General features: G+C 44.1%; 1 protein-coding gene across 1 annotated transcript in view; it reads left to right on the forward strand.

The window, feature by feature from the left end:
- Positions 1-26,418, forward strand: part of Jhy (junctional cadherin complex regulator) — a 48,390-nt gene continuing 21,972 nt past the window's right edge. The window contains exons 1-4 of the mRNA XM_042682817.1: positions 1-57; positions 1,990-2,910; positions 14,593-15,112; positions 23,956-24,069. Coding sequence (XP_042538751.1) covers positions 2,588-2,910; positions 14,593-15,112; positions 23,956-24,069 — 957 coding nt within the window. The 5' untranslated portion in view covers positions 1-57; positions 1,990-2,587. The remainder of the gene's footprint in view (positions 58-1,989; positions 2,911-14,592; positions 15,113-23,955; positions 24,070-26,418) is intronic.

The following is a 26,418-nucleotide window of genomic DNA, read 5'->3' on the forward strand; positions in this document are numbered from 1 at the left end:
CGGCAGCCGTGCTGAGGCGGATGCGGGGCCGGGGTCACGGCCGGGAGCGCCGGGCAGGTGACGGGAGCCACGTCCGGGGAGGGCAGAGGACGGTCAGGACCGCGGGGAGGGCCGCGGGGAGGGCCGCGGGAAGCCACCTGCCGGACGTGGATCGGGGCCGAGCCCTCAGGCAGGCGGGAGGACCGGGAGGCCGAGGCGGGCCGGGGCCCGGGGGCCGGTCCAGGCCGGTGCGGCCGGTGGGGACCTCGGACTCCCGGCCCGTCGTTTTCGTGGACGTTAAAACAGTCCCCGGGGACGGCGGGGAGAGAAACCGAGCGTCGCTCCTGGCAGCTGCCTCCCGGCAACTCGCCTTTGCCCGGCGTCCTGTGAGCGGGCCCGGCTCCTCGTCACCCGGAGTGGGCCCGGGGCCGAGGTCGGGCCGGACCCGAGGCCCGGGGTCCCCGGACCCGAGGACGGGCCGGACCCGAGGCCCGGGGTCCCCGGACCCGAGGACGGGCCGGACCCGAGGCCCGGGGCCGGAGGTCGGGGTCCCCGGGGCCCCCGGGGCCGAGGCCGTCACAGCCCTTTCTCGGTCCCCAGACACTATTAGGTGGCAAGAAGGAGCCGAACTATTTTATGAAGGGACAGGCGAAGCCACGAGTTCGTTCTTTGTGGTGCTGGGAATTGAACCCAGAGCCCCCGATGCTCTACCACTGAACCACATACACCTCACTCTCCAAGCTGATTATTTTACGCTTGTTTTTCAAGATCTCTGCGGCAGTGGCATTTAATTTTTATGGTAAAACTGGTGTGCATGGAGACTTTCAGTTAAAATGTGTTTGTATTTACCCCTTTCTAAAAAAAACACCCTAAAAGGCAAGTTAATCAGCTTATTGGTATTAAAATAAATCGGCGGAGTGTAATATGTGTTTGTTAAAATGAGAGACTACAGCAAACCAGCTTGCAAAATTAGGCAATGATGTGTTAATCTATTAACAGCTCATGTGTGCTTGTGAACATTCCCTTTTGTCTGTGATGTTGTTAGTCTGTCTCCCTCAAGGAGTGTTCCTTAGCATCCTTAGCAACAAGGTCAACATACCAAGTAATGCTAGGGAAAGTTAGGCTTTGCCTAAAGTCCATGAGCAACCCAATGAAACCAATTTTACAGTAATCTCTAACGGTAAAGTTTCTGTGACCTGATTTATGGGGGAGGGGGAATTGGCATAAAGGTGATGAGATAAAAATAAACGGAAGTAGAAATATTAGGTAGACATGCAAGGACACACGATCTAAACAATCATCTTTCAATCCTATGTGAACCCAAAGCACCTTTCCATAAAGCATCTCAGGGGTCATGGCAATAACCCTTTGAAACATATAGTAAGGATTTACTAGGAACCAAACTCTTAATTTAGGGGGTCCAATTAACTCTTAGGTTTGACTCAAGCCAAATCTCCCCCACTCCAGTTTTCCCAAGATGGCATCTGTTAGGTGGTCAGCTAGCCTTGCTGTGAGTTGCTCAGTGGCAAGATTCACATTGCCACCAAATCTTTTGTTGACCAGTTTTTATTCTTGTTCTTGTGCTGTTGTTTAGTACTGAGCAAAGATTGGTCTTCCTATAATGTCAACTAAAATATGTTCCTCTTCCAGTAGCACTCTTTGTATCAAAGAAGTCATTTGTCTTTTTATCTTTTTCAGTAGTAGGGCTTGAACTCAGGGCCTGGGTGCTGTCCCTGAGCTCTTTGAGCCACAGCACCACTTCCAGTTTTCTGGTGGTTAATTGGAGTCTCATGGACTTTCCTGCGCAGGCTGGCTTTGAACTGCAATCTTCATGTCTCAGCCTCCCAAGTATCTAGGATGACAGGTGTGAGCCACCAGCACCTGGCAAAGAAGTCATTTTTCAAATTTTATAGCTGCCCAAGATAAGATCTAGGAACAAACACAACCCCCGTTTACAATTCTAGCTCTGAAAAACACTCTCTTCTCTCTCCTTCCTTTACTTTCCAAAAGGTGGACTCTGAACCTGTTTTATTCTACCCATGGCTCCTACTGAACAGGATAATAGGAGGCAGGTAGGTAGGTAGATAGATAGGTAGGTAGGTGGATATTCAGAGGAATGGACAGAAAGATAGACGATAGATAGGTAGATCCATCCATCCCTGCACATCTGAAATACAGCCATCAAAGTACTGTCCATAATTATCCCCTATTTGGCTTTATCCTGGCTTGTTTATAACAAGCCCTTGGAACCTGGAAATAAGAATCTGCTTTCAAGCAGCCATTTGATTTCCTCAATAAGCTGCATTCAATTACTCAGGCTGTTTATGAGCTCTAAATCAGATGTATTTCTGTACAGAGAAAAGCAATCATTTGTCCAATTGGCCTTGCTCATACACACAAAAGGATGCAGTAAGAGCCTGCAGATAATATAACAAGGTTCTTACTTGTTGAAATTTTTGATAAACAGCAATGTCAAGATTTCAGTAGTCACAAAAATAACAGAAATGTAATTTTTTTAGGTCATGCTTTTGCAAGTCACACGTGTAAATATCAGCCAACTGCTTCCATTAACAAGAGTATCCCCTGTTAACTTTTATATTTTTTCAAGATGAATAATAATAAACTAATTCCCAAGCTTTCCGTTCACTCTCCTGTCCATCATGCCAACTTAAGCATCCAGTCTTCAGATCCACCTTTTAAGAAAGACTTAAATCAGATTTCAAAAGACTCCTTAGAATCAGATTCAGAAAGCCTCACCCAAGAGATTAAGTCCCAGTCTGAAGTTGAGGGCCAAGACCAGAACAAAGATATGGAGCCTGACAGCTTAGAGGAAGACAACCCTGACCAGGAAAGCCTGAGTGAGACAGAAGAGGAAGCAAGCAGAAAAGCAGCTCAGATGGCCAAAGAGAGAGACTTCCGCCTTGGGGACAGGTAAGGAACTGGCTTGTGTTCGGCCGTGTTCAATAGTTGCTGGCACTGTTGCTGATGCTCTCCCAGAGTGTGCCACACAGCCCTCCAAGCATCTAGGGACAATGTGGCTCTCTGTTTTATGCTACATTCTTTTACTTCTTAAATTAAAGAGTAGAAGCTGGGTGCTGGTGGCTCAAGCCTATACTCCTAGCTACTCAGGAGGCTGAGATCTGAGGACTGAGGTTCAAAACCAGCTTGGGCAGAAAACTCATCTCCAACTGACCACCAAAAAAAAAATCCAAAGGTGGAGCCAGGGCTCAGGTGGTAGAACACATTGCTGTGGATGTCAAAAAGTACAAATAATTGGGGGCAGAATCCTACCTCGCTCCCTTCTTCAGGCTAGTGGAAGTCCATCTCCAGGTCTTGTCTGATCATACACAGATTTATTTTAATAATCAAGATGCACATATGAGACTTAACTTTATGCTATGAGCTGCCTAACAATGGAAGGGAATATAAAATAACGCAGCAATATCTCTTTGTTTTAATAAAGTGCTAGATGATATGATAACGTGCAGAAGGGATTAAAAACTATTGGCTAGAAAAGGGGAGAGAAGTGTGTAGAATATGAGGCATACCTCATGAGTTTAAATACTGCTTCTGCAACTTACTAGCTGTGTGGCCTTAGCCAACAACACTTAATGCCGTTGGGTCTCAGTTTCCTTGTCAGTAAATATGGGGTCCTGATTACCTTACATATGTAACTGTAACCCCTCTGTACATCACCTTTAAAATAAAAAAGGGAACAATAATAATAATAACATTTATAGAGATACCGTAAGGAAACACACACACACACACACACACACACACACACACACACACACACACAGAGTTGTGCTTGGGTCATCTCCAGTTGTCATTTTGCCCCATGCCCTGTGCACACCTTTTGTGGCCCTTAGAAACAGAATTTGATTAAGGTGTGTGCATCCAGATGTTTGCAGGCTGATTCCCAGGAGAACAAGCATTTCCACAGCACCCACAGTGCCTGGGAGTTCTCATGCCTCACAATTCCCCAGACTTTTTGTCATCTGCTACTCTGTCAAGCTAGAAAATCCTGCCTTTTCTCTGACAACTTATGCTCATGTGTATAGCAAGAGGAGATCAATATCTCCACATTCTTTGGCTACTGGTTCATTTTAGTTAACAAAATATTGTGGGTTTATTTTCTTTCTGTATTTGTAAGTGTGAATTTGCATTGTGCTATAGTATTCCACTGCCCAGAATATGCCATGATGTGATCATCCAGTTGCCCAGGCTGGACATTGTAATATTGGAATACCCCCAGTTGTGTTTTGTGGGGTGTGCTTTAACTTTGGTACTCATGAAGAGATTGGCAGAGCCTGATTAAATGTGAAAGTTGAAGGAATAAACCAAAGAAGGCATGGGCCTAGCCTGGCGCCCGTGGCTCACGCCTGTAATCCTCGCTACTCGGGAGGCTGAGATCTGAGGATTGCAGTATAAAGCCAGCCCAGGCAGGAAAGTCCATGAGACTCTTATCTCCAGTTAACCTCCAGAAAGCTGGAAGTGGCACTGTGGCTCAAGTGGTAGAGCACTTGCCTTGAGCTGAAGAGCTGAAGGGCAGTGCCCAGGCCCAGAGTTCAAGCCCCACGATCAACCAACAACAATAACAGAATGTCTGTCAGGACGTCATCTCTGTGCTGAACACCACAGGTATTATCTCATTTAATCCTTATGCCCCAGCCGGGGAAGGAAGATACTACTACAATCCCATCTGAGAGGTTTCAAATGAGGTTTCAAGAGGTTGTATTAATGCCCACCCCTTGCATCTACTGAGTGGCCAGGCGGAAAGCTCAGGTGGTCTGACTCATGCTCTCAACCTGTTTTCATCCTGGCTTTAACCAAAGAGCTTCATCATCTCCTTGGTAGTAAATGGTAGTCGCTTTATTTACAGAAATGGGAGCATGAGAAAGAAAAAAAAATCCCCTGCCTTGTACAAAGTATTTCTTATCTGTACTTTTAAAATGAAGAAACCAAAGCAGGAATCCATTAAATGACTTTACTTCCCCAGGAGTTCAGAATGGTTTTCTTTTGTGTATTGCTAAGGGACCCGACTTTAGTCCTGTTCTTTACCAAAGGACAATTTACTACTTAATGTTTCCAAAATAGAGAATAATGCTTACAGAAATAAAATTTCCAATTAGATTTTTAGTCTTCTGATTCAGAGGTCCTTGGATAATGCTGTTTTCTTCCTCCTGACTTGCCTTGGAAGTGTTTAATGATAGCCTTTACGCCACAGGGCAGGGTTAAAGTGGATTTTTAACTCTAGTCATTGTTAAAGGGTCGTGCTTTATTCATTGGACTTGGGAGGGTCAGCTCCATATGAGGAAGGGACACAGAAGCAAAGCATTTGGCCAAATACTGAATGTCTTACAAATGTAATTCAGATGCAGTTAGATATTGGCCTTTTTCTCTGCCTTAAGTCTAAGGAACCTTAGGTGTATTGTTTATGTCTGAGTAGTTATGAGCTGTGATACAAATAAATTGATCTCAAGCTCTCAACATGAAATTCAAGTAGTAGGCTTTCATTTCTGTGAGGGTAGGTGGCATTCTGGGGATTGTAGTTCAAAAAGAATTAGTCAAAGCCTGGCCTTAAACCCAACAAATCTCTTTCTTCTTGCTTTTATAAGCAATAATTTTAAAAGCTGCCTGGCAATTCACTTAGCCCTACTCTTGTGTTTTGATGTTACCAGAACCTCCCAAAGTGAAAGCTATAGTTCGGTGTATATGGATTATAGAAAACCTTTTACTTAATAGAAATTGGATCAGCCTGGACAGTACTGAATGAAGGAAGAGTGGAGAGAGGATCTTCATGTGACAGTCCTTAACCCACTCCAGAACAAGCCTTATGACACTCAGCACTCATGAAGAAAGAGCTCCATGTAATGCCTAGGGCACCAAAATAACCTCTTCAGACCTGGAGCCATCTGAAGGCTTCTACTTCGGGTTCTTGGTTTTTTGTTTTTTTGTTTTTTTTTTTGGGGGGGGGGCCGGTCGTGGGGCCTGAACTCTGGGCCTGGGCGCTGTCCCTCAGCATTTCAGCTCAAGGCTAGCACTCTACCACTTGAGCCACAGCGCCACTTCTGGCTTTTTTCTTTTTGCTTATGAGGTGCTGAGGAATCGAACCCAGGGCCTCAGGCATGCAAGGCAAGCGCTCTCCCACTGAGCCACCTTCCCAGCCCCCCCTTGGTTTCTTTTTATCAGCAGCAATTCACTGCCCAGGGTGTGTCTAAGGCATCTTGCCAATAGGAATACATATATAATTACTAATATTTGTAAGACAGTTTATACTACGTATACAGTCTTGTTCTCCTTCCACAAGCCTCTGAGAAAGGTACATGCAGAGTGTGCACTCCACCACTGAGCCCTGAGCCATCATTAACCTAACTAAGACTTCAATATGATGTAGTACATGTAGTTGCAAAATGGCAAAGCCAAGCCGGGCGCCGGTGGCTCACGCCTGTCATCCTAGCTACTCAGGAGGCTGAGATCTGAGGATCACAGTTCAAAGCCAGCCCGGGCAGGAGAGACCGTGAGACTCCTATCTCCAATAAACCACCAGAAAACCGGAAGTGGCGCTGTAGCTCAAGTGGTAGAGCGCTCGCCTTGAGCTGAAGAGCTGAGGGACAGCGCCCAGGCCCAGAGTTCTAGCACCATGGCCGACAAAAAAAATGGCAAAGCCAGACATTGAATTGAGTTCTGTCCTAACCCCAAAGCCTGAACTTCTAAGTATCAAAGTAGGTAGTTGTGGATTGAGCTCATAAAGGATTTTTTTTTTTTTTGGCCACTCAGGGCCTGGGCACTGTCCGTGAGCTTCTTTTGCTCAAGCCTAATGCTCTACCACTTGAGCCACAGCACCACTTCCGTTTTTTTCTGTGTGTATGGTACTGAGGAATCGAACCCAGGGCTTCACACATGCTAGACAAGCACTCTACCACTAAGCCACATTCCCAGCGTAAAGGATTCTTGTGCTCTCTTGTAAAGATTAAAGCTACAACAACCCCAGTACCAACTAAATATGCATGTGATATTAAATCTTGGTGAGGAAATACAATTGTTTGAAGGATATCATGTCCTCACAGTAGACACTCATGCCGTTTCACATGAGTGCTGCTGTCCTGCTAGCCTTTGTCCTTCAGCCCCTCCCACAGGAAGCAGACCCATTGGCTTCCAGTGGGCTCTGCCAGGGTCCACAGAGAGCCTTATCCTTTCCAATAACCCTCCTCGTGCTAGAAATTGATGGGAGAGGGACAGGAAGGAGGAGAAGGAAATTATGGAAGGTGAATGATACCTACACTCATTGCATCTGTGTATGTGAAACAAGAAATGGGAGGTGGATAGATACAGTGAGGAATTGTTTGCTTTTTTTTTTTTATTATTTTTTTTTGGTCCGGTCGTGGGCTACTTCCGGCTTTCTTTTTTCCTTTTTGCTTATGTGGGGCTGAGGAATCGAACCCAGGGCCTTATGCATGCAAGACAAGCGCTCTACCACTGAGCCACCTTCCCAGCCCCGAGTGAGGAATTGTTTGCTAAATTGAATCTATGAGCATTGTCTGAAAGTAAAAAAAAAAAAAAAAGACGGTAACAATAATTTGCATTTTTATTGTTTTATTTGTTCCTCTCAAATGCTTTTAGAATGTGTTTCTGATGAATCGTGTGAGATCATTTCTGGGCCTTGAAGAGGAGTGCTGGAGAATAAACTCTGGCGTAGTGATTCTGAGCAGGGCTTCCTGAGCACTGAAGCTCAAGGGTTACATTCCTTCCCAAGTTTCCCAGGAAATTTAGTAGAACATTTTGAACATTTAACATTTAAACTCAGGATAGATCACTGCCCTTTACAGCTATTGTAGAATTGTCTTTGTTTCATTTTTGTTTTGAGAGAGAGCTAGTAAGGAAAGGCAGTTGAGGCTAGTTCTAATAGTGTAGGCAATATTATTACCTTGAGAAAATTATTATATCTATTGTTGTTATTAAGAACATTCTAGTAATTTCCAGAAGTCAGCTTTCATTCTTGTTGATTCTTCCATGTTGATCTCTCATTCCTGCTATTGCCTGTAGATTTTCGACTTAAGGCCATTGTTGGCTAAGCTTTCCTAATACATGAGGTGCCATGTTCCAGGAGATTCCGTACAGTATTTGGGGAATAGCTGCTAGCGTTTAGATTATCTATTCATGTCACATGAAAATACTCAAAGTGACGTTTGGCCTAGGTTTTGGGTATTTCTGCTTTATGTTCATTCTGCATTATGTTCCCTGTAAACGACGCCTTAGTTAAACCCTGGCACCTCCTTGGGGCAGGCGTGGTGCCACTGTGACAGATGAGCAGTCGTGGGGAGGGAAATGGTGTGCATGGGCATGAGTTGAGTCTATTAAAGGCAGAGTCCCAGCCAGAAATGCTAAGGCCATGGTGACTTCTGGGGCTTGCTGCCCCCAGGGACAGCCACTAGCTCCTTATTTATTGCAAAACTAGGTTGCTTGTTTTTTTCCTTTCCTGTTCCTGAGGCTTAGACTAGGCCTGGGTGCTGTCCCTGAGCTGCTTTTACTCAAGGCTAGCACTCTACCACTTGAGCTACAGTACTACTTCCAGATTTCTCTGTGGTTAATTGTAGATAAGAGTCTCCTGGACTTTCTTGCCCAGGCTGGCTTTGAACCATGATCCTTAGATCTCAGCCACCTGAGTAGCCAAGATTACAGGCATGAGCCACTAGTGCCCAGCAGGTTGCATTTTGTGTGTATGTTAAAATAAGAAAACAGTACTGAACCTCACAAACTATAAATTTATTTCACCTATGGATTGGAAGAACGCCTAACAAAAACAAGGTTGTAAGTTAAACCCCACTGCAGCCAAAACAAAAACAAACACCCACAACAATTTACAGCACCCACAACACCTCGAGTTTACAAGAGGAAAGAGAAGATCGTAAAGAAGTTCCTAAAGGAATCATTTAATGTATGATCTTTACATCTTTATTTAGTTTCATACCCTGACAAGTTAGAAAAACTGGACTGGTATAATTTTTTTTGATGTGTTCAATTTAACCTGAATGACTTTCTAAACATGTACTGACATTGAGGAGTTTTTCGTGAAGGACCCAATCCAGTTAATAAAGTAGGGGTTTCTTAGAGTGGTTCAGATCTTTCCAGGTCAGCCTACTTCCTTATGGCCCAGACCTGTCCATTGCATTTCCCATGGTGTTGCAGTGGAGTTCCAAAGCTATTCATCTGACCTTTAAAGCATGAGAAACTCTAATGAAAGGAAGTGTGACCACCTCTAAGTTTTAGAAATGGAGATCTCCATGTCTTTGCTATTGCTTAGTAGAGCAAAGGGAACTCCAGAGCCTTCTGTGTGTGTGGAATGAGAGGGATTATACCGTAAATACCGGGCTACCCTGCACTTCTTCATGAAGACACAGCCTTGGGGTCGCAGCACATAACTTAGTACAAGCGCGGCATTAAGTTTTTCATTTGCCATAAGGAACACGTGCTCTTTAGATGGTTCTTTTTATTGCTGTTGTTTTGTAAATCACACATTGTCCTTGAATCAAGGCTGATCCTAAAGAGAATTTGGGACAAATATCTCATTATTTTGCAGTCAAAATTCTGTTGCTGAAGAAAAAGAAAGGATTTTTGTTGCAATTTTCACCAAGATGTAACTACTGTAAACAAAATTCACTAAGTAACGGTTCAGCCCCTTTACTGTAGTGTGCCTCTGTAGGCAGGCTTTGCTCTCCAGTTCATAAACCATCTTTTTTTCTATTAAACTGTTTTAATTTTTAAATCAAAACAAATGCCTTCATTAAATGAAATTTTCTTTCTAGATTGCAAATAATTTCCACAAAGCATTTCAGTACACTTTTGGAACTGTTTTATTTCACACTTATAAAAGTGAATTTTTAATCTTTTGGATGTATTGCATTTTATTTACATAAAGAGCCACTGATAAGAAGATTAAGATGAGCATAGAATTCCGAAATCCTTGGAAACAATTGTCAGTTTTCTTGTTCCTTAGGGAAGCACTAAAAACTTTACACTTAAACAGAAATTGAGTTTGCTGCTCATATGCATAAAAGATTTAATGGCATATAAATTAAGAATAATTGTTCTGTTTAAAAGGATTAAATTAAACCTAAATCAGTAATAACATGTGCAGTTTCAATCTAACTGCCTACTTAAAATAAAGTGGCAAATAAATAACAGCTAAATGATTAATAGCAATGCTTTTATTCACCTCCTCAACAGGCAAAATGGCCAGTTATTGAATATTTTATCGTGAGTGCAAAGGATGTTAATTGTACAAGAAACATGCTCTAATTTTACTAATTTTTTGATTGCATACAAAACTGAGTATGAGGCTCTTCATTAAGCGGAGATTTGATTTTATTTTGTTTGAAGTTATCACAGTGAGTACTCAACTCGGGTCCATTAAAGCCAGCAAATATCCTGGCGTGGGCTTGTGAGACTGCCCCCCTCCCCCCAGCCCACACCCTCACTCTCTACATCCATTTCTAACCCAGGCCTCTGAAGAGGATACCCGGCATCTGTTGTCTGAGCCGTAACAAAAGGGTTGTGGACTCATTGTCTGGGTAACCTTTCTATCAAATGGGGAGGAAAGAGGCGCGGGCTTTGTGTGTGGATGATTACGGATGAAAGGGCTCTTCACACTCATTGTGTCCCCAAGGGTTGACCTGGACCACACAACACAATTGAGCTGCTTAGCACACAAGCCCAGGACAATGGGGTTCTTTAGTATCATGTTCTGTTTCAACCCTTAGATTTGTTCCTATGAAGTGTTACAGTTTTCCATACTCACAGTTTTGCAAAACCTCACCTCCCATTTGCTCCAATAAGTCTTCCATCTAGACAGGATTATGGAAGGTTTTAAGACAGTCATCTTACTCAGAGTCCAGCATTATTAAAGCCTTCCTAGAAGCCATGTTTTCAAACTCTGTCCTTGTATGTACTCATTTATAGGCCTTCTCCAGTAATCCATTCAAAAACTTTTTTTTTTGGTCGTGGGGGCTGAACTCTAGGCCTGGGCACTGTCCCTCAGCTCTACCACTTGAGCCACAGCGCCACTTCCGTTGTTTGTTTGTTTATTTGTTTATTTGTTTTTCGGGTTATGTGGTGCTGAGGAATCAAACCCAGGGCCTCATGCATGCAAGGCAAGCACTCTACCACTGAGCCACCTTCCCAGCCCACAAAAACTTTTTTTTTTTGCCAGTCCTGGGGCTTGAACTCAGGGCTTAGGTGCTATCCCTGAGCTTCAAGGCTAGCAATCTACCACATGGACCACAGCACCACTTCCAGCTTTTTCTGCTTTTGTGGTACAGAGGAATCGAACCTAGGGTTTCATGCATGCTAGGCAAGCACTCTACCACTAAGCCACATTCCCAGCCCTCAAAAAACATTTTTTCTCAGCCAAAAGCAACTCATGGTGTTTGGTTTGTTTTCAAATCTTCTCTTTTATCTAGTTTCCACTCAAACTGTCATTCTATGTAATGTGTGAATGCTTCAGAAGCTACCTAAGAAAGGATATTGGTTGAGGCTAGGTAGTACAGTTTTTGGTATTTGTTTGTTTTTGAAGATCTAAAGTAATTTAATTCCCCCAATTATATCTTCTTCATCCTCTTCCAACAGTTGTTAAACTACTTGAACAGGTAGGAATGCTGACATTTCTCAGCTCCATCCCCAAAATTATGGCCCAGAGATTCCTCACACAGGCCAAGTCAAGATTCAAATTGAGGGTTCAGAAAATGGGCCTCTAGGTTACCATTCAGATCACCACAAAGCAACTCAGTGCCCTTGAAATAACTTCAGCCCTGGGGAGAGAGGAGTCTCCTGAGTTCTCTCAGCAGGAAGCATGGTCCACACATGGGAGGGCAAGCCATGACAACGGAGTAACACAGCAGGCAGAGACTGGGGACAGAGCTGGCTGACTACCTCCACCTTAGGTCCCTATTCTGAGGCATAGTATTCCATTCTAGGAGACTAACCTGGGCTTGCCTGGAACTACTGCCCTTCCTTGTAGCAGGGTCAACAGTTGTGCACTACTATACATGGCTACTAGTTGAGATGTGGGTCTCACTAACCTCTTGCCCAAGCCAGCATCAAACTACGATCCTTCTGATTTCCTTTTCCCAAGTAGCAGGAATTGTAAGCGCGAGCTTCATGAGTCACGATTTGTTTTGTGCTCTGATGGTTTGTTCTTTATCTTCAATACTAGGGGTTGATCTCGGTGCCTCACAAACACTGTACCACTTGAACAACTATCCCCCAACACCAGTCCTTAGTATTGGTTTTAATAAATACCTAATACTATGTTTGTGTTGACGGGTTGTTTTTTTTTTAGAGAGATAGTTATTTTCTAGAAGCATCTATTCATTTGTTGCTTCTTGTGCCTATGGCAGGCACATTGCAGAGTTTGGAACATGACCTGGTGCTGGGGCCCAGTCAGGAGTAAAGATCACAGTACAAAGTTAAGTAAGTGTGAAAGCAGGTCCCTAAGACATGCTGCCTTGTGTGGGTTATCGTGCAGCCTTAAGAAACAAGCAGCGCCAATCAAGATGCATTGTACTTACCAACTCCTGAGCTGAAGCTCTTGTACAGCTACTTAAAGATAACTTAAAAAAAAAAGAAAGAAAACACATTTGAGGTACTCTATGCAAATGAGACGAACTGGTTCAGAGAGAACATGATTGGCCAACTGAGGCCGCATCGGGAGTGACAGGCCCTTGGCAGGAGCCCAGGAGTGTCCATCCAGTGTAGATTGTACCCTGCCAGCCATGCCTCGTGTCCCTTGGCTCTTTTTTATAATGTTTTTATTTATTGTAAAGATGCTGTACAGAGAGGTTATAGTTACATGAGTAAGGTAATGAGTACATTTCTTGTGGAACATTGTTACCCCCCTCCCATTATCTCATTATCCCCCCCCCCCCCACACACACACACACCATGCCTTGGCTCTTAAGAGTTCATGGGGTTGGTGACATGCAGGAGAATCCTCCTGACCAAAACACTGAAGGCAAGTCACCCGGGTGCCAGGGCAGGTTATCCAGGGTGGTAGGGCAAGGTGGGGCTCAGCTTGATGTCCTATTTCCTGACCATTCTCCTCCAGACATTTTGATGTTGAAAAACAGCATCTCAAAAAGTTTTCCATTTTAATATGCAAACTAAAATAATTCACAATAGCAATTTAGCAAGGCCTGGGACTTTTGGCTTTTTCTCCAGTTTTTTCTTTCTCTCAAATCAAAGAAATCCAAGGGCCACATTAAGATGAGTAAATTAGCATTATGGGGACCATTAGTTTGTTTACCGGGCATAAAATTATGTCCTCTGCAAACAGGAATACCAAATAGCATAAAAAGCCAGGGGTGATTTACATTTTCTTTTTGATTAGAAGATTTCATCCACTGTAGTCAGGAAGGAAAATCTCTCCCATTTAGCTTTTGAAGATCAAAGAAGCTATTAAATATGCTATATTACCAGCATTTTTTTTTCTTCCTTCCTTTTTTTTTTTTTTTTTTGTAAAGACTAGGGGATACTACTTTTCAAATTGAAATTGTCATGGGGGAAAAGGAGAGATTTGATTTGGGGTCATGAGGACAGGACTATATGTTTAACCTTTTATTCAAACAGGTCTTTCCTGTAGCTCTCATGTCACAGTAGCCTGTCTAGTGAGTTTTATATGCATAGACTTGATGACCAGCAAACTAGGAATCATTCAGTGAACCACGGTCTGATTCTAAGCCTTGGGATCTTTCTGTAGCACATTTGATAACCTTTGATAACCTCTTCAAAGACAAAATAAAGTGAAAAAAAATTACTGGAAAGAAGGATGAGCCTATGTAGGCATTCAGTTGGGCTAGAGCCTGGCTTTCCTCCCAAAAGGAGCAGGCTGAGGTGAACGTTGCCTAGGCAACAGACCCCACTTCCCTTCCGAGATAAATAAGCAAATGTGCATATTACTGGCTATACTTTCTTTCCTAGATAAATAAGCAAATGTGCATATTACCAGCTGGCATGGGAATTGCACTTCTATTTTCCCCAGCTGAAAGCCTGGGCCTTTGCTGATGGCAAGTACTAACACTCTTTGAACCACAGTGCTTCACTGGATTAATGTTGCAAACATCCATCCTCATCTGTTTTCTGGCATTTAGAATTCAACTGTCCTGCCGGGCACCGGTGGCTCACGCCTGTAACCCTAGCTACTCAGGAGGCTGAGATCTGAGGATTGCAGTTCAAAGCCAGCCCTGGCAGGGAAGTCCGTGAGACTCTTAATTCCAATAAACCATTCAGAAAACCAGAAGTGGCGTTGTGGCTCAAGTGGTAGAGCGCTAGCCTTGAGCTGAAGAGCTCAGGGGCAGCGCCCAGGCCCAAAGTTCAAGTCCCACGACCAACAACAACAACAACAAAAGAATTCAACTGTCCTCTGTCTTATGGCATATTTCAAATGAACTTGAGGAATTAAGACTTATACTCTGTTATCTGTAGTGCATGGGTCTCCTTTGAGTCTGAGATAGGTCCTTAGCCTGTAGATGGTAGGAAGAGTGAAGTCAGCAGCTGAATACAGTCAGTGGATTGCTTTTGATTGAGGACTTGCCATTTCTTTTCTGCTTTGAGCAGTCAACAACCGACAGATGACAAATATTCAGACTTGCGATATGATCCGAATTGGAAGAAGAGGAAAGAGGAGGTGCAGTTGTTGGCAGCGGAGGGACTGCCCCGGTCTGCAGGCAGTTCTTTGGAAAACCTGCCCTCGGCTCCCCTCTACCCTTCCAAGGAGCCGTCCGTGGGACTTTCGGGTGGAACCGACAAAGAGAAGAGAAGCTCTCAGAGCGCAGTCTCCTTACTTGGAAGTGAATTTTTAAGCCCAAACTATGAGCAGGGAGACTGTCGCAATGAGTGCTTTTTAGAGCTAAGTGACAGTGACCGGGAGGAATCCAGCAACCTCTCTCAGAACCTGAAGAGTTCAAGTTCACATAACGAGGTTTTCCTGCCAGGGACACGACATGGCCGTCGGAGAAGGAAGTCCAAACAATACTTCGTGGAAAAGAACAAGCTGACTTTGGGGATACCCATTCCTAAAACAGATTCCTACCTTCAACTTCACAATAAGAAAATGGGGGAGCTTCACCTAGAGCAGGTAAGTCATGGCTACTTACACATCTCTTCCCAAATGCTGGACCTGAATTTGCCTTTGTTTGGAATGGCTTTCTGTTGGGATGATGTCATGGCAACCGCACTTCACTGCAGTCTTTATGTTGCCCCTGCTTGTACGACAAAATAAAAACTATCAACGGCTTCAGTGCTGAAACCAGTATCCCCACTCAAAAAAAAAATCATAGAGTTTGTCAGTATTAAGATTTGAACTCAGGGCCTTGTACTTGCTTGCAGGTATTCTATAGCTTGAGCCAGGCCCCAGATCTTTTTGCTTTAGTTATATTTGAAATAAAAACATTTCTCAGGTTTATGACAGGACCAGCCTAGGTGATGACCCTGCCAGGTACACTTCTGAACAGCTGGGATAACAGGTTCAGGACACCATAGCCAGCGTTTTAAATTGGCTGATGTGGACTCTCAAGAACTTTTTACCCAGGCTGGCTTCAAATTATGATCCTCTTGCTCTCTTCCTCAAAAGTGGCTAGGATTACAGGAGTTATCAGAACACCCGCCTATTTATTTAGGCAGTACTGAGATTTGCACTCAGGGCACCTAAGTTGCATATTTTTGCTTGTATGTGTGTGGACCACAGTGGAATCATTTGGTTCTGTGTTCAATAGTTGTACAGTCTTTTTGCTGTTCTTCATAGCTCTGTTGATTATACATGAAAAAGCCCTTGGAATAAATATGATGTGTGAAGCCAGGAACTGATGTTCATGGCAAAACCACTAGAGGGCAGCTGATCATCGCGGTCGGACCCAGCCTTGCTCTTATTGTTGGTTAGGGAGCCAAAAGTATTTGTCTGGACTCATTAGCATTTGAGTCAAACTTATGATCTGCCATTAAAGGAAATTGTATTTTGAAAAATGAGCCACCCTTCTATCTTTATTGTAACATTTCTTTGAAGATGAAATTTAGTTTGGGTTCAGAAGAGCTTTAAGTGCTTTATACATGTTATTCTGCTCCTTCCTAGTAATTTCTTGGAAAGAAATTGCAGATATTTTGCAAATATAAATATAGAAAAGGTTATTCAATCATCTATAGAGACAAGAGAAGGCTCTAAATGGAGTCCACCATCTACCCAGGGGGTCCAGAGTAGGCAGCCACCATGTGGCTCTTACAGAGACAATAGACCAACCAGGGATCAAGTACGATTGGGCACTACCCTTGTGCTGGGTGCCCTGCTCTACAGCCAGGATTTAACAACATAAGACAGCCTGAGCTGCCACTAGCCATGTACCTTCCAGTCCTGGGGTGCAGACAAGAAGCAGGTAACAATTTCAGATGCTGATCAAGACTTCAAAGAAGAATGAGAAACTTGATTCACCAAATTACTATGAAATATAACTAAGTAGCTAAGTACCTGGGGAAGGTCTCTTTGGAAGTATCCTTTCAAGTTGAGATGTGAATGGCTGAGAAGAGAAACGCACTCACAATCTGGCAGAGCTTTGGCCCAGCCCACGTGGTGGCTGCACTCTACATGAAGCATCGCAGTATCGGGCGGGTGGGAAGAAAAATCCAAGCCAAGTACTGGCTGGGGAGTCAGAAGATCCGGGGTCAGCTCTGCCTCTTCCACATAGATATTTGATATTTCACTAGATATTTGAGCAAGTGGGTTCCTAACCTTATCTTCCTCGTCTATTATATGCACCAACTTCTGTCTTGGAAAGCTGCTTGAAGAATTTACACAAAGCTCCTGACAGGTATCAGACCCTAGGGAAAGGGAAGCTATGACCACAAGGATGTCTTAAGCCATGAGAAACCAGAGGAATCTACCAAATGACGAGGCCCTTCTGAGCAGCTTGTCTGTCTGTCCTCGTACAGTGGCCTGCGGTGTCACTCCCACCCCGTGGCATGGCTCCTCAGAGACTGTATGAACAGGATCCGCTTCCTCAGCTTTCATCATTGTGATCAAACACCTAGCAAAGCCCTTGAGGGAGGGGAGGAGAAGCTCGTGGTGGCTCATCCTCTCAGCCCTGCCAGCCTACCGCAGTGTGGGGAAGAACAGCAGCTCACCTCCTGGTCACCTGGGAGAAAGAGAGAGAGACAGAGAGGGACAGGGACAGGGAGAGACAGGCCTATGCTAGTTGCCTGCACTTATGGCTTCTTTTTCCTTCTTCTTCTCTCTGGGCCTACAGCCTGTGGTTCAGGCAGAGATTATCGGGGTTAATCTCTACAGATGCCCTCAAAGATATGCCTAAAGAGACACCAAATGGGCTTTACCGGTCCCAGGTGTTTCGACTCCAAGTTGGCAAGATTTCCTAAGCACACTTCCCATTGGTGCTGCTGTCCCCAGGGTTACCATATGCCAACTAGTTGACATATTTGTTTCAACGCCTGTTCAGGTGCTGTAATCAAGCCTGTAATCCTAGCTACTCAGGAGGCTGAGATCTGAGGATGGCAGTTTGAAGCCAGCCCAGGCAGAAGAGTCTATGAGACTCTCATCTGCATTTAACCACTGAAAGATAGACAGAAGTAGAACTGTGGCTAAGTTGTAGAGCGCTAGTCTTGAGCATTAAAAACTCAGGTACAGCACCTCAGCCCTGAGTTCAGGTCTCAGGACCAGCACCCCCCGCCCCCCCCCCCCAAAAAAAAACAGTTATTCAGATACAGCTTTAAACATTTGTAATTCATAATTAAGTTACTTATATGTAACTTGGATTGCACACACACAGAATTTGGTGCTTTGGTTTTGAAGTACAATTAGAGAGTCTCAGCTCAAATGTCTCTAGTTTATGAAGATGTAAAGTTCACCTCTTTCATACTTGAACATCTGCCATGGAACCTAAATACTTGATGAAGAAATGTCATTTAAAATATTTTTCTTTAGTCCAGAAATAAAAAGAAAAGATCTTGTGCTATTAATTTAAACAATGGAATTTGTAGTCAAAGACTTTGTTTTGAGCCTCATTCATTAGAACTATATATATTAGAACTCACACAATCTGCTAGACAGCGGTGGCTCACACTTATAATCCTTAGATCTCAGGAGGCTGAGATCTGAGAATTGAAGTTGAAGGACAGCCTGGGAAGACAAATCCATGAGACTTTTCTCCAAATAGCCAGCAAAAACAAAATTGGAAATGGAGATATAGCTCAACTGATGAGCAGAAAAAGGCCAGCGATAGAATGAGGACCCAAGTTCAGGCCCAGGTACTGTTACACACACACACATACACACACAGACAAGTCATATAATCCTAAGCCGTATATTTCCTTATTTAAGTAGACATTTGCTTCAGAATTATTAAGACGATCACAGGAGATGCTATATGTAGAAGCTTTTCACAATCATAAAGCTTTAAGTATGCATTACATTCATCGTTGAATGTTTGGTTTGAATTTGTAGCCTCTTACTGGATAAGATTAGTTTCTAAGTAGCTATTCTTTCTCATCATTTTGAATTTACTAGAACTTTGGATGGTCCATAAGTTAAGCTGTACCTTTATTTAAATTATCATCCTTTTGTAATTATATTTGATTAGAAACAGAGTTCCTTTTTATGTAGATCTTCCAGCTTGATGGTGCTTTTCAGTTCTACCTTTATTATACTTGTAAAAATTATTCTTCACCAGAGTGGGAACTCCGTAGATGCTCATTGATTGATAGATTTTCTTATTTTGTTCAGTGCTACCACAAGAGCACTTATGATAGTGTAATTTCAATTGAACTTTATGGTTTTTTCAATACCAGACATTTCTTAAGGCATCTTTATGAGCACTGTCTGGTACTTATTTGCTTCAACTACCCATTTGTATGACTTACAGACTTAAGAGTGACACTTCGTTAAATCCCCATTACTGAAGAGGGTTCCATGGAAAGAAAACTTCCCATGGAACTAAAGCATGCCCTTTCACGAACTGGACATTTCACATCATTAATCACTTTTCTTCTGTGCTGGTCCTGAGGCCTGAACTCAGGGCATGGTCTCTGTCCCTAAGCTTTTCTGCTCTAGGCTAGTACTCCACCCCTTGAGCCACAGCTCTACTTTTGGCTTTTGGGGGGAGTTAATTGGAGATAAGAATCTCATGGACTTTCTTATCTTCAAACCGTAGTCCTTACTCAGCCAGCTGAATAGCTAGGATTACAGGTGTGAGTCACTGGCACAGCAAAAGGAAGTATTTTTAAGAAGGTAACTGCTGTTATTATGGGAGGGAGGTTGTGAAATGCTTAGGATTCTTAGGCTGAAAACAAATTGTGTGTGTGTGTGTGTGTGTGTGTGTATACCTTGAGCCTCCAAAGGTCCCACTGTTCTCAACTTCTTACTGAGCTCACACAGGCTAATTACATTCTTAGTAGCTAGTCATAGAGTCAAATAGGTCATGTGTGTTGTCCCCAAACATCTGTGTGATAAAAGCCCATCAATAATTAGGACAGCTGAGCTCGCTGGGCACCAGTGGCTCACGCCTGTAATCCTAGCTATTCAGAAGGCTGAGGATCACAGTTCAAAGCCAGCCAGGGCAGAAAGTCCATGAGATTCTTATCTCCAATAAAGCACCAGAAGACTGGAAGTGGCACTGTGGCTCAAGTGGTAGAGTGTTAGTTAGCCTTGAGCTGAAGAGCTGAGGGACAGCGCCCAGGCCCAGAGTTCACGCCTGATGACTTAAATAAATAAATAAATACAGCTGAGCTCAATATCAGCAGTGGTAGAATAATTTTTTGAAAGGTTTAGGAATGATTTATCTTAGTCTAACAGGATTAACGTGGGGAGAATTTTCCTGTGCAGGAAAAGGGAGTTAAAGACTCAACATGGCTGCTCCTATCCGGCTTTTACACTCTCTGACTGGAGATTACTCCAGGCCGGGCCTGTCTAGTGACTGCCAGTCTGTAGGCCTCTGTTGGGGTGGCGGGGGGGGGGGGGGGGGGGGGGGGGGGGGGGGGGGGGGGCGGGAGGAGGGGGATAGGTGAGTTCCACCCAGCCCCAAGTAACCGGTAGGACTTCCTTCCCCCTGCTATGTCTTTCCTTCATTCTGCCTTTGCCCATTCAGGAAGTTCCCAGAATTTTACCATTTCAAAGGTGATGGTAAATTGAGATGACACTCATCCTTTTGTGTTGGCTCTTTTTTGCTGACCCTGTATAAATACAGCTGGTAGGTTAGCTGACGCTGAGGAGCATAAAGGTATTAGAGATGTACTAGAAAATAAAACATAGGGGCTTGGAAGGTAGCTCAGTGGCAGAGTGCTTGCCTTGCATGCCTGAGGCCCTGGTTCGATTCCTCAGCACCACATAAGCAGAAAAAACCAAAAGTGGTGCTGTGACTCACTCAAGTGGTAGAGCACTAGCCTTGAGCTGAATTGCTCAGTGACAGTGCCCAGGCCCAGGCCGACAAAAAAAAAAAAAAAATAGCAAAATGTATTAGAAATAAGTGGCTCATGCCTGTAATCCTAGCTACTCAGGAGGCTGAGATCTGAGGATCCAGGTTCAAAGCCAGCCTAGACAGGAAAGTCCCTGAAACTCTTATCTCCAATAAACCACCAGAAAACCAGAAGTGGCGCCATAGCTCAAGTGGTAGAGCGCTCGCCTTAAGCTGAAGAGCTGAGGGACAGCGCCCATGTCCAGAGTTCAGGCCCCACGACCAACAAAAAAGAAATAAGAAAAATAAATACTTTCTATCACTCATTAGCCAAGTGAATAAAGAAGCATTCATTGTATCCACTGACTGTCCCAGAGAGAGAGAGAGACTCCCTCCAGTGCGCTTATTTACCTTGGGCATGTGTAAGTGGTCAATGCATACCATCAAGGAATAACATCAAGCCTAACAAAGAACCTACATAAAGTCAGGAATAAAACCAAAATGTAGGGGAAAACGGGAGCCAGGCACACACACACACACACACACACACACACACACACACACACACACACAGAGTAAGTTTGAGTGTGTACACCTAACTCACTTGCATGACAGCTCTGGGGAAAGCATGAACTGTTTTCTGTGGCTCTGTCTGATTCTCTAAGAACCCGAGTTTCTTTGAGAGAAGTGGGAGCCCAGTCTAGCTCAGCTGTACTCAATCTGAGTTGCTTTTCCTACCTACAAACCCTCACTTCAAAGCAAGGAACATAATGTACAATTTTTTAATGGCTCTAGACCCAGGCACTCCGACTCTCTGCTCTGCGCCTTACCTCAGTGTAAACACCTAATCAAGATTGCCCGCGCTTCAACAATAGCAGCCAAATGCAATTCGAGAACCGCAAGCCTTTGAAGTCCTCCCGGCAAAGGCCGGTTTTCTAGTCTGGGATAATGGCATGCCATGATTGCTGTCTTTGTTGTATCTTTTCAGTAGAGAAGCAATTATAGGCCCCAATTTAACAGAATAGACATTACACAGCTTATGATGCTCAAAATGCAATTTCATTTGATCATTTTCTCGATTTGATTGGTATTAATAGAATGGTTCACAAAAAAAAAAAAGTATATAGCTGGCAGAGGTTGTGTCCCATTCCACTTTCAAAGAGATAATGTAGAAGTATGCTTTACCTGCCCGGCAAGTCCCCTGGGGAGACTCAGCTACAAGTTCCACCAAAACAGCCTGTGGATGGAAATATCCAACTTCCTCCGTCCCCAGCAAAGGACATGTCAGATACTCCATTTTTAATTTGTAAACTTAATGGCAAAACTATATGAGATCTCACGGTTGTGAGTGTACAAATTTACGGCACTAGTGGGAGACTGAATTAATAAACCAAACCCCCTTTATTTCTATGGCATAGAAGCAGATCTATAGAAGAGCTCAGCTTCTCCCGCCTCCCTTCCTCTCTCCCTCTTCCCCTCTCTCTTCTTTCTTTTTCATCACCTCTTTAAGGTTGGAAAGGGATTTTTCCTGGCCTGCTTAGTTAGCCTAGTTATATTTTTTCACTCTCTTGACCTTCATTTCTCCTCCAGGGCACGGCTGGTTTTTCTTTTTTTTTTTTTCAGGTAAGGGGTAGGTTTATTCATCGTTCCGGCTGGCACCAGGCCATCTTGGTCCTGATTTTCCTTTTAAGTGAATGATGTGTCTGTTTTAACATTGTGGCAGGAATTGGACCAAACCTTTGCAACTCCAGTGAAACCTAGTGTTTGGTAACGGTAGGTTTTTCTAGGACTGCTGAGAGGCAGTTCCTAGCCTGGAGCACCAGCATCCATTCTAAAATTTCTTCTCAGCACAAGTTAGACAGTTGAGTGGTGTGAGGTCTTCCATTTGCAGAGGAGGCTGTGCATTGCAAACCTAGTGATTCCCTCTGCTCAATTTCAGAATAAGTCCATGATCAAATAGTACTTTCTTGCTTCCTTCTTTTAGCAGTGAAAATTCAAGCAAAACCCCTTTCTTTTTTCCTCCCACATTCAGTCCAACTTTTAAATCTTGAAACATCTGCCAGATCTACCTATAGTACCTCTGTGTGTGCAGTAACAGTGAGTTATCTCAGCAATTGTTCACAGACAGATAAGATAGCACTTGAGATAAAGGACAGACAGCTTGTCTGTTTTGTGCCAGGGCAGCTGTGTTGAATGGTAAGTATTTACTTATCACTTCGTATTTAATGAATACTTTTTGCCCTTTCTATATTGAACACCAGGCTCCATTACTAAAAGTAAACAGTAGAGGGAAAATGTGAGCAAAAGCATAACAGAGTCCAAATTCCAGATTCTTTCCAGTTGCACATCTGGCTGCTTCTCAGCCTACCCAGAAATTTAACAAAACAAGAGCAAAGCCCTAAAGCTACACTTACAAACTAATTTCACCAGTTCAAAAAGGGAAAGACTAGACTGAGTCACACATCACTGGAAGGATGGTGGAGAAACCTTGAAACAGGCCCTCTCAGTAAGAGAAGGGCTAGAAGAGACCCCAAGTCAGAATCTGCAGGTGTTTTCTGTTTTCTGTTGTGTGGTTCTCCAGAGAGCAAAGAGACAGGGAATGTGGGGAGGAAGTTCCCACAGGAAGAACTTTCTGGCATTTAGGTTGCTCAGTGGTGGGACACTGCACATGGTGCATGAAACAGAGATCCTTTCTCTCTCTCTCTCTCTCTCTCTCTCTCTTTTTTTTTGGGGGGGGGGGGGTCCTGTTGTGGGGCCTGAACTCTGAGCCTGGGCGCTGTCCCTCAGCTCTTCAGCTCAAGGCTAGCGCTCTACCACTTGAGCCACAGAGCCACTTCCGGCTTTTTTCTTTTTGCTTATGTGGTGCTGAGGAATCGAACCCAGGGCCTCAGGCATGCAAGGCAAGCGCTCTACCACTGAGCCACCTTCCCAGCCCAGATCCTTTCTCTTACTGTGGCTTTTCTTTGTTTCTCTTTTCCTTCATTGGAGGAAGTACGCTGTACTGCACCCTCGAAGAGATCCTGATCCCAGGTCCTTCCTGTGTCTCTCTTTGCTTTTTTGTCCAATTATTATTTACTTTATTGTTACTCTAAAGGTGATGTACAGAGAGATTGTAATGACATGAATCAGGGTGTGAGTACATTTCCTTTTGTACAGTGTCTTCCCTTCCCTCATTTCCTCCCAGCTCCTCCCTCCAGTCTCTTTGCTTTCTGTCTGCCAGGAAGTGAGCATCTTGGTCCCCATGTCCCCTCCCCAACACCACACACCACACATGCAAGAGTTCCCCACCATGCTAGATTGCCTCTTCACAGGCCCAAAACAATAGGGTCAAGTGACCATGGACTGAAAGCTCAGAAGCCATGAGCCTCTTCTTATTAGTTGTTTATTTAAAGTATGTTCCTACCGCACTGGGAAGCTGAGGACTGAAGAGATCAAATAAACTATCCGTAGAGCCTTCCCTGACAGGACTTCTTCCTAGAGGACAGAGCCCTGTGCCCGTGACTCTTATGCTGTATATGTTTTACCCTCTCAGGTCTCCTACCCCATCAGAGTCGCTGGCAAGATGACTATTGAGCACACCAAAGAGATTGAAAACACTGCCATCGATGCAGAGGACAAATGGCATCAAAGAGCCAGGCAGCTAAAGGTTACTTGCTAGATTGCATGCTAAGTGTGTTTCAAGTGATTCTGCTTGAATATAAGTAATGTCAGTGAGTTCTTGTCACTTATGGGTTTATTTTTATGTCTGAGAACAGCTACCCACCATTGTGTGAAAGAGACTGACTTCTGCCAGAGAAACCCTGGCTTTCTCAGCCGGCCACCCTTCCTCTGTTCCCAGAGGTTCTGCTTTCTTGAAGAACATCATCCTAGCACACTTGCCACACCGACTGCAAACCTCTCCCAGAAGGAAGGCCTGGGGACACACAGGGAAAGGCGAACCTCAGCTCCAGGGTGCCCACAGGGCTGTCCTTGTCAGAGCTGTCAGCCACTCTCCATGATGGGGCCCACCTTCCCCAGCAGGGGGTCCCCAGAGCCCGGCTGAACCCTCACTGGCAGAACACAAAAGCTGCTCAGCTGGCAGCACCCTTTCCCTCTATGGTTTACTGCTCTGAAATCATCATCGTAATATTGAGGGGAACATTTCTGAAATCGTTTCTCTAGGAAAACTAACCAACAGTAAAAGCCTGTAGCAGCTGACGTAGTTCCTGAGCCGGGGTGTGGGGGTTTTGTGGAGTCAGTCCTGCTTCAGATTTCTTCCTTATTTAGAAAGGATAAGATCATGAAAGCCACCAAGCCTGTAGAGCTGTTGGCGTCATCTGCTCAAATCATATACACGGCAACAAGAAACTGGAAAAATCTGGAAATACCCTAAATCATTTCCTTTGTCCCCAGAGGCCACCAGGCTGCCCTCACACTTGAACATTTAATTAATTAAATTATTAAATTAATTAATAGCGTTCTTTAGAGCTTCCTAAATGCTGAGGCCAGGGATACCTGGAGCCGACAAGGTAGAGTGAACTCTCCTGGCACAGGGCTGTGGAGGGCAGGATCTGATAGCACATGGGATACAGAGCTGGGGCATGGCAGAGAGCACTTTAAGGCATGTCTCGCATTCTGGGCACTGGACCAGGTCATAAGGAGAATGCTGGGGCTCCACCTGCCATGCACTTGGTGCATAACCTTGGCAAATGGCAACTTCACCTATAAGCCTTAAGTTTCCTTGTTATGAAAAAAAGAGTTGGTCTAAATGACCTTCAAGGTCAATTACAGTTGCTAAATCTTATGATTCTATGGCCCTGTATTCCTAAACCATTTAAATGATCATAGAATGCCCGTTTGAAACATGTTGTGACCCAGAGCTCTCTTAAATGTCACTAAAATGGAACAAAATAAGAAGAAAGGTAAGAGAATGCTTTCTGTTGTCCAGGCATACTGAGTATCATGGCTGTAACTCTCCTGAATGAAGACAAAACAGCACAGGACATTTAAAGTCATTTTACATAAAACACAGCAACACAGAGGCCCCAGGAATGGTTCCCTTTCCTGATTCCGTTTTTACCTGGTGCCCTGGAAGAAGCCATTAGCAAAGTGTGCACTGGTGGATGGCATAATCCACCTTGCCTACCTGTGAGAAAAACAGCTCTGTGAATGGGACTAAGGGAGAGTCCCATTCTCCTTTTTCAGAGGAGAGATTAGCACATTTACATGCTAGACAGAATACAGGTGGACCCATTGTAACAATGAGATGTACAAGACACTATGTTGAAAACGAACTTTATAGCTTGCAGGGGGGGGAGGGGGAAGGGCGGAGAGTTGGGGAGAGGTGGGGAGGGAAGGGATAGTAGGGGAAAAACAAAGGAGGGGGTAATAGTGCTTGATAGGAAATGTACTCATTACCTTACTCACGTAACTGTAACCCCTCTCTCTACAGTATCTTTACGATAAAAATATATATTTAACAAAAGAAAGAGAAACTATAACTAGAGGAGGGAAGAGAGAAAATAGGCCAGGTGCAATTAAAAAACCTACACATCTTCTCTCTTAAAATATTGGGAATGGTAATGAGCGTGTAACTGAGTGGTACGAACCAGCAGGGAAAAGGCACTGGGTTCCAGCCTAGCAACATTGGGAAGACAAAACCTTAAACAGATGATCATTTGTGATGTGAGTCTCCCAGTGCCCATGCTGCTCCAATTCATCATACCAACAGCAGAAAATAGAGCCGTACTCCACATTTTCCTAATATCATAGGATGCAGTTTACAACCCAAGTTCAACAGACTCGTTTTTAATTGTCAGTGAGCTGTTTAGCGGGGGGGGGGGGGGGGGGAAGGAAAGAAAGAAAGAGGGAGAGAGAGAGAAAGAGAGGAAGGAAGGAAGGGAGGAGGGAGAGAGGGAGGGAAGGAAGGAAGGAAGGAAGGAAGGAAGGAAGGAAGGAAGGAAGGAAGGAAGGAAGGAAGGAAGGAAGGAAGGAAGGAAGGAAGGGAAAGGAAGGA

This window comes from Dipodomys spectabilis, unplaced genomic scaffold (assembly GCF_019054845.1).
Source record: "Dipodomys spectabilis isolate Male_0828 unplaced genomic scaffold, ASM1905484v1 ptg000076l, whole genome shotgun sequence".
Taxonomy (NCBI): Eukaryota; Metazoa; Chordata; class Mammalia; order Rodentia; family Heteromyidae; genus Dipodomys; species Dipodomys spectabilis.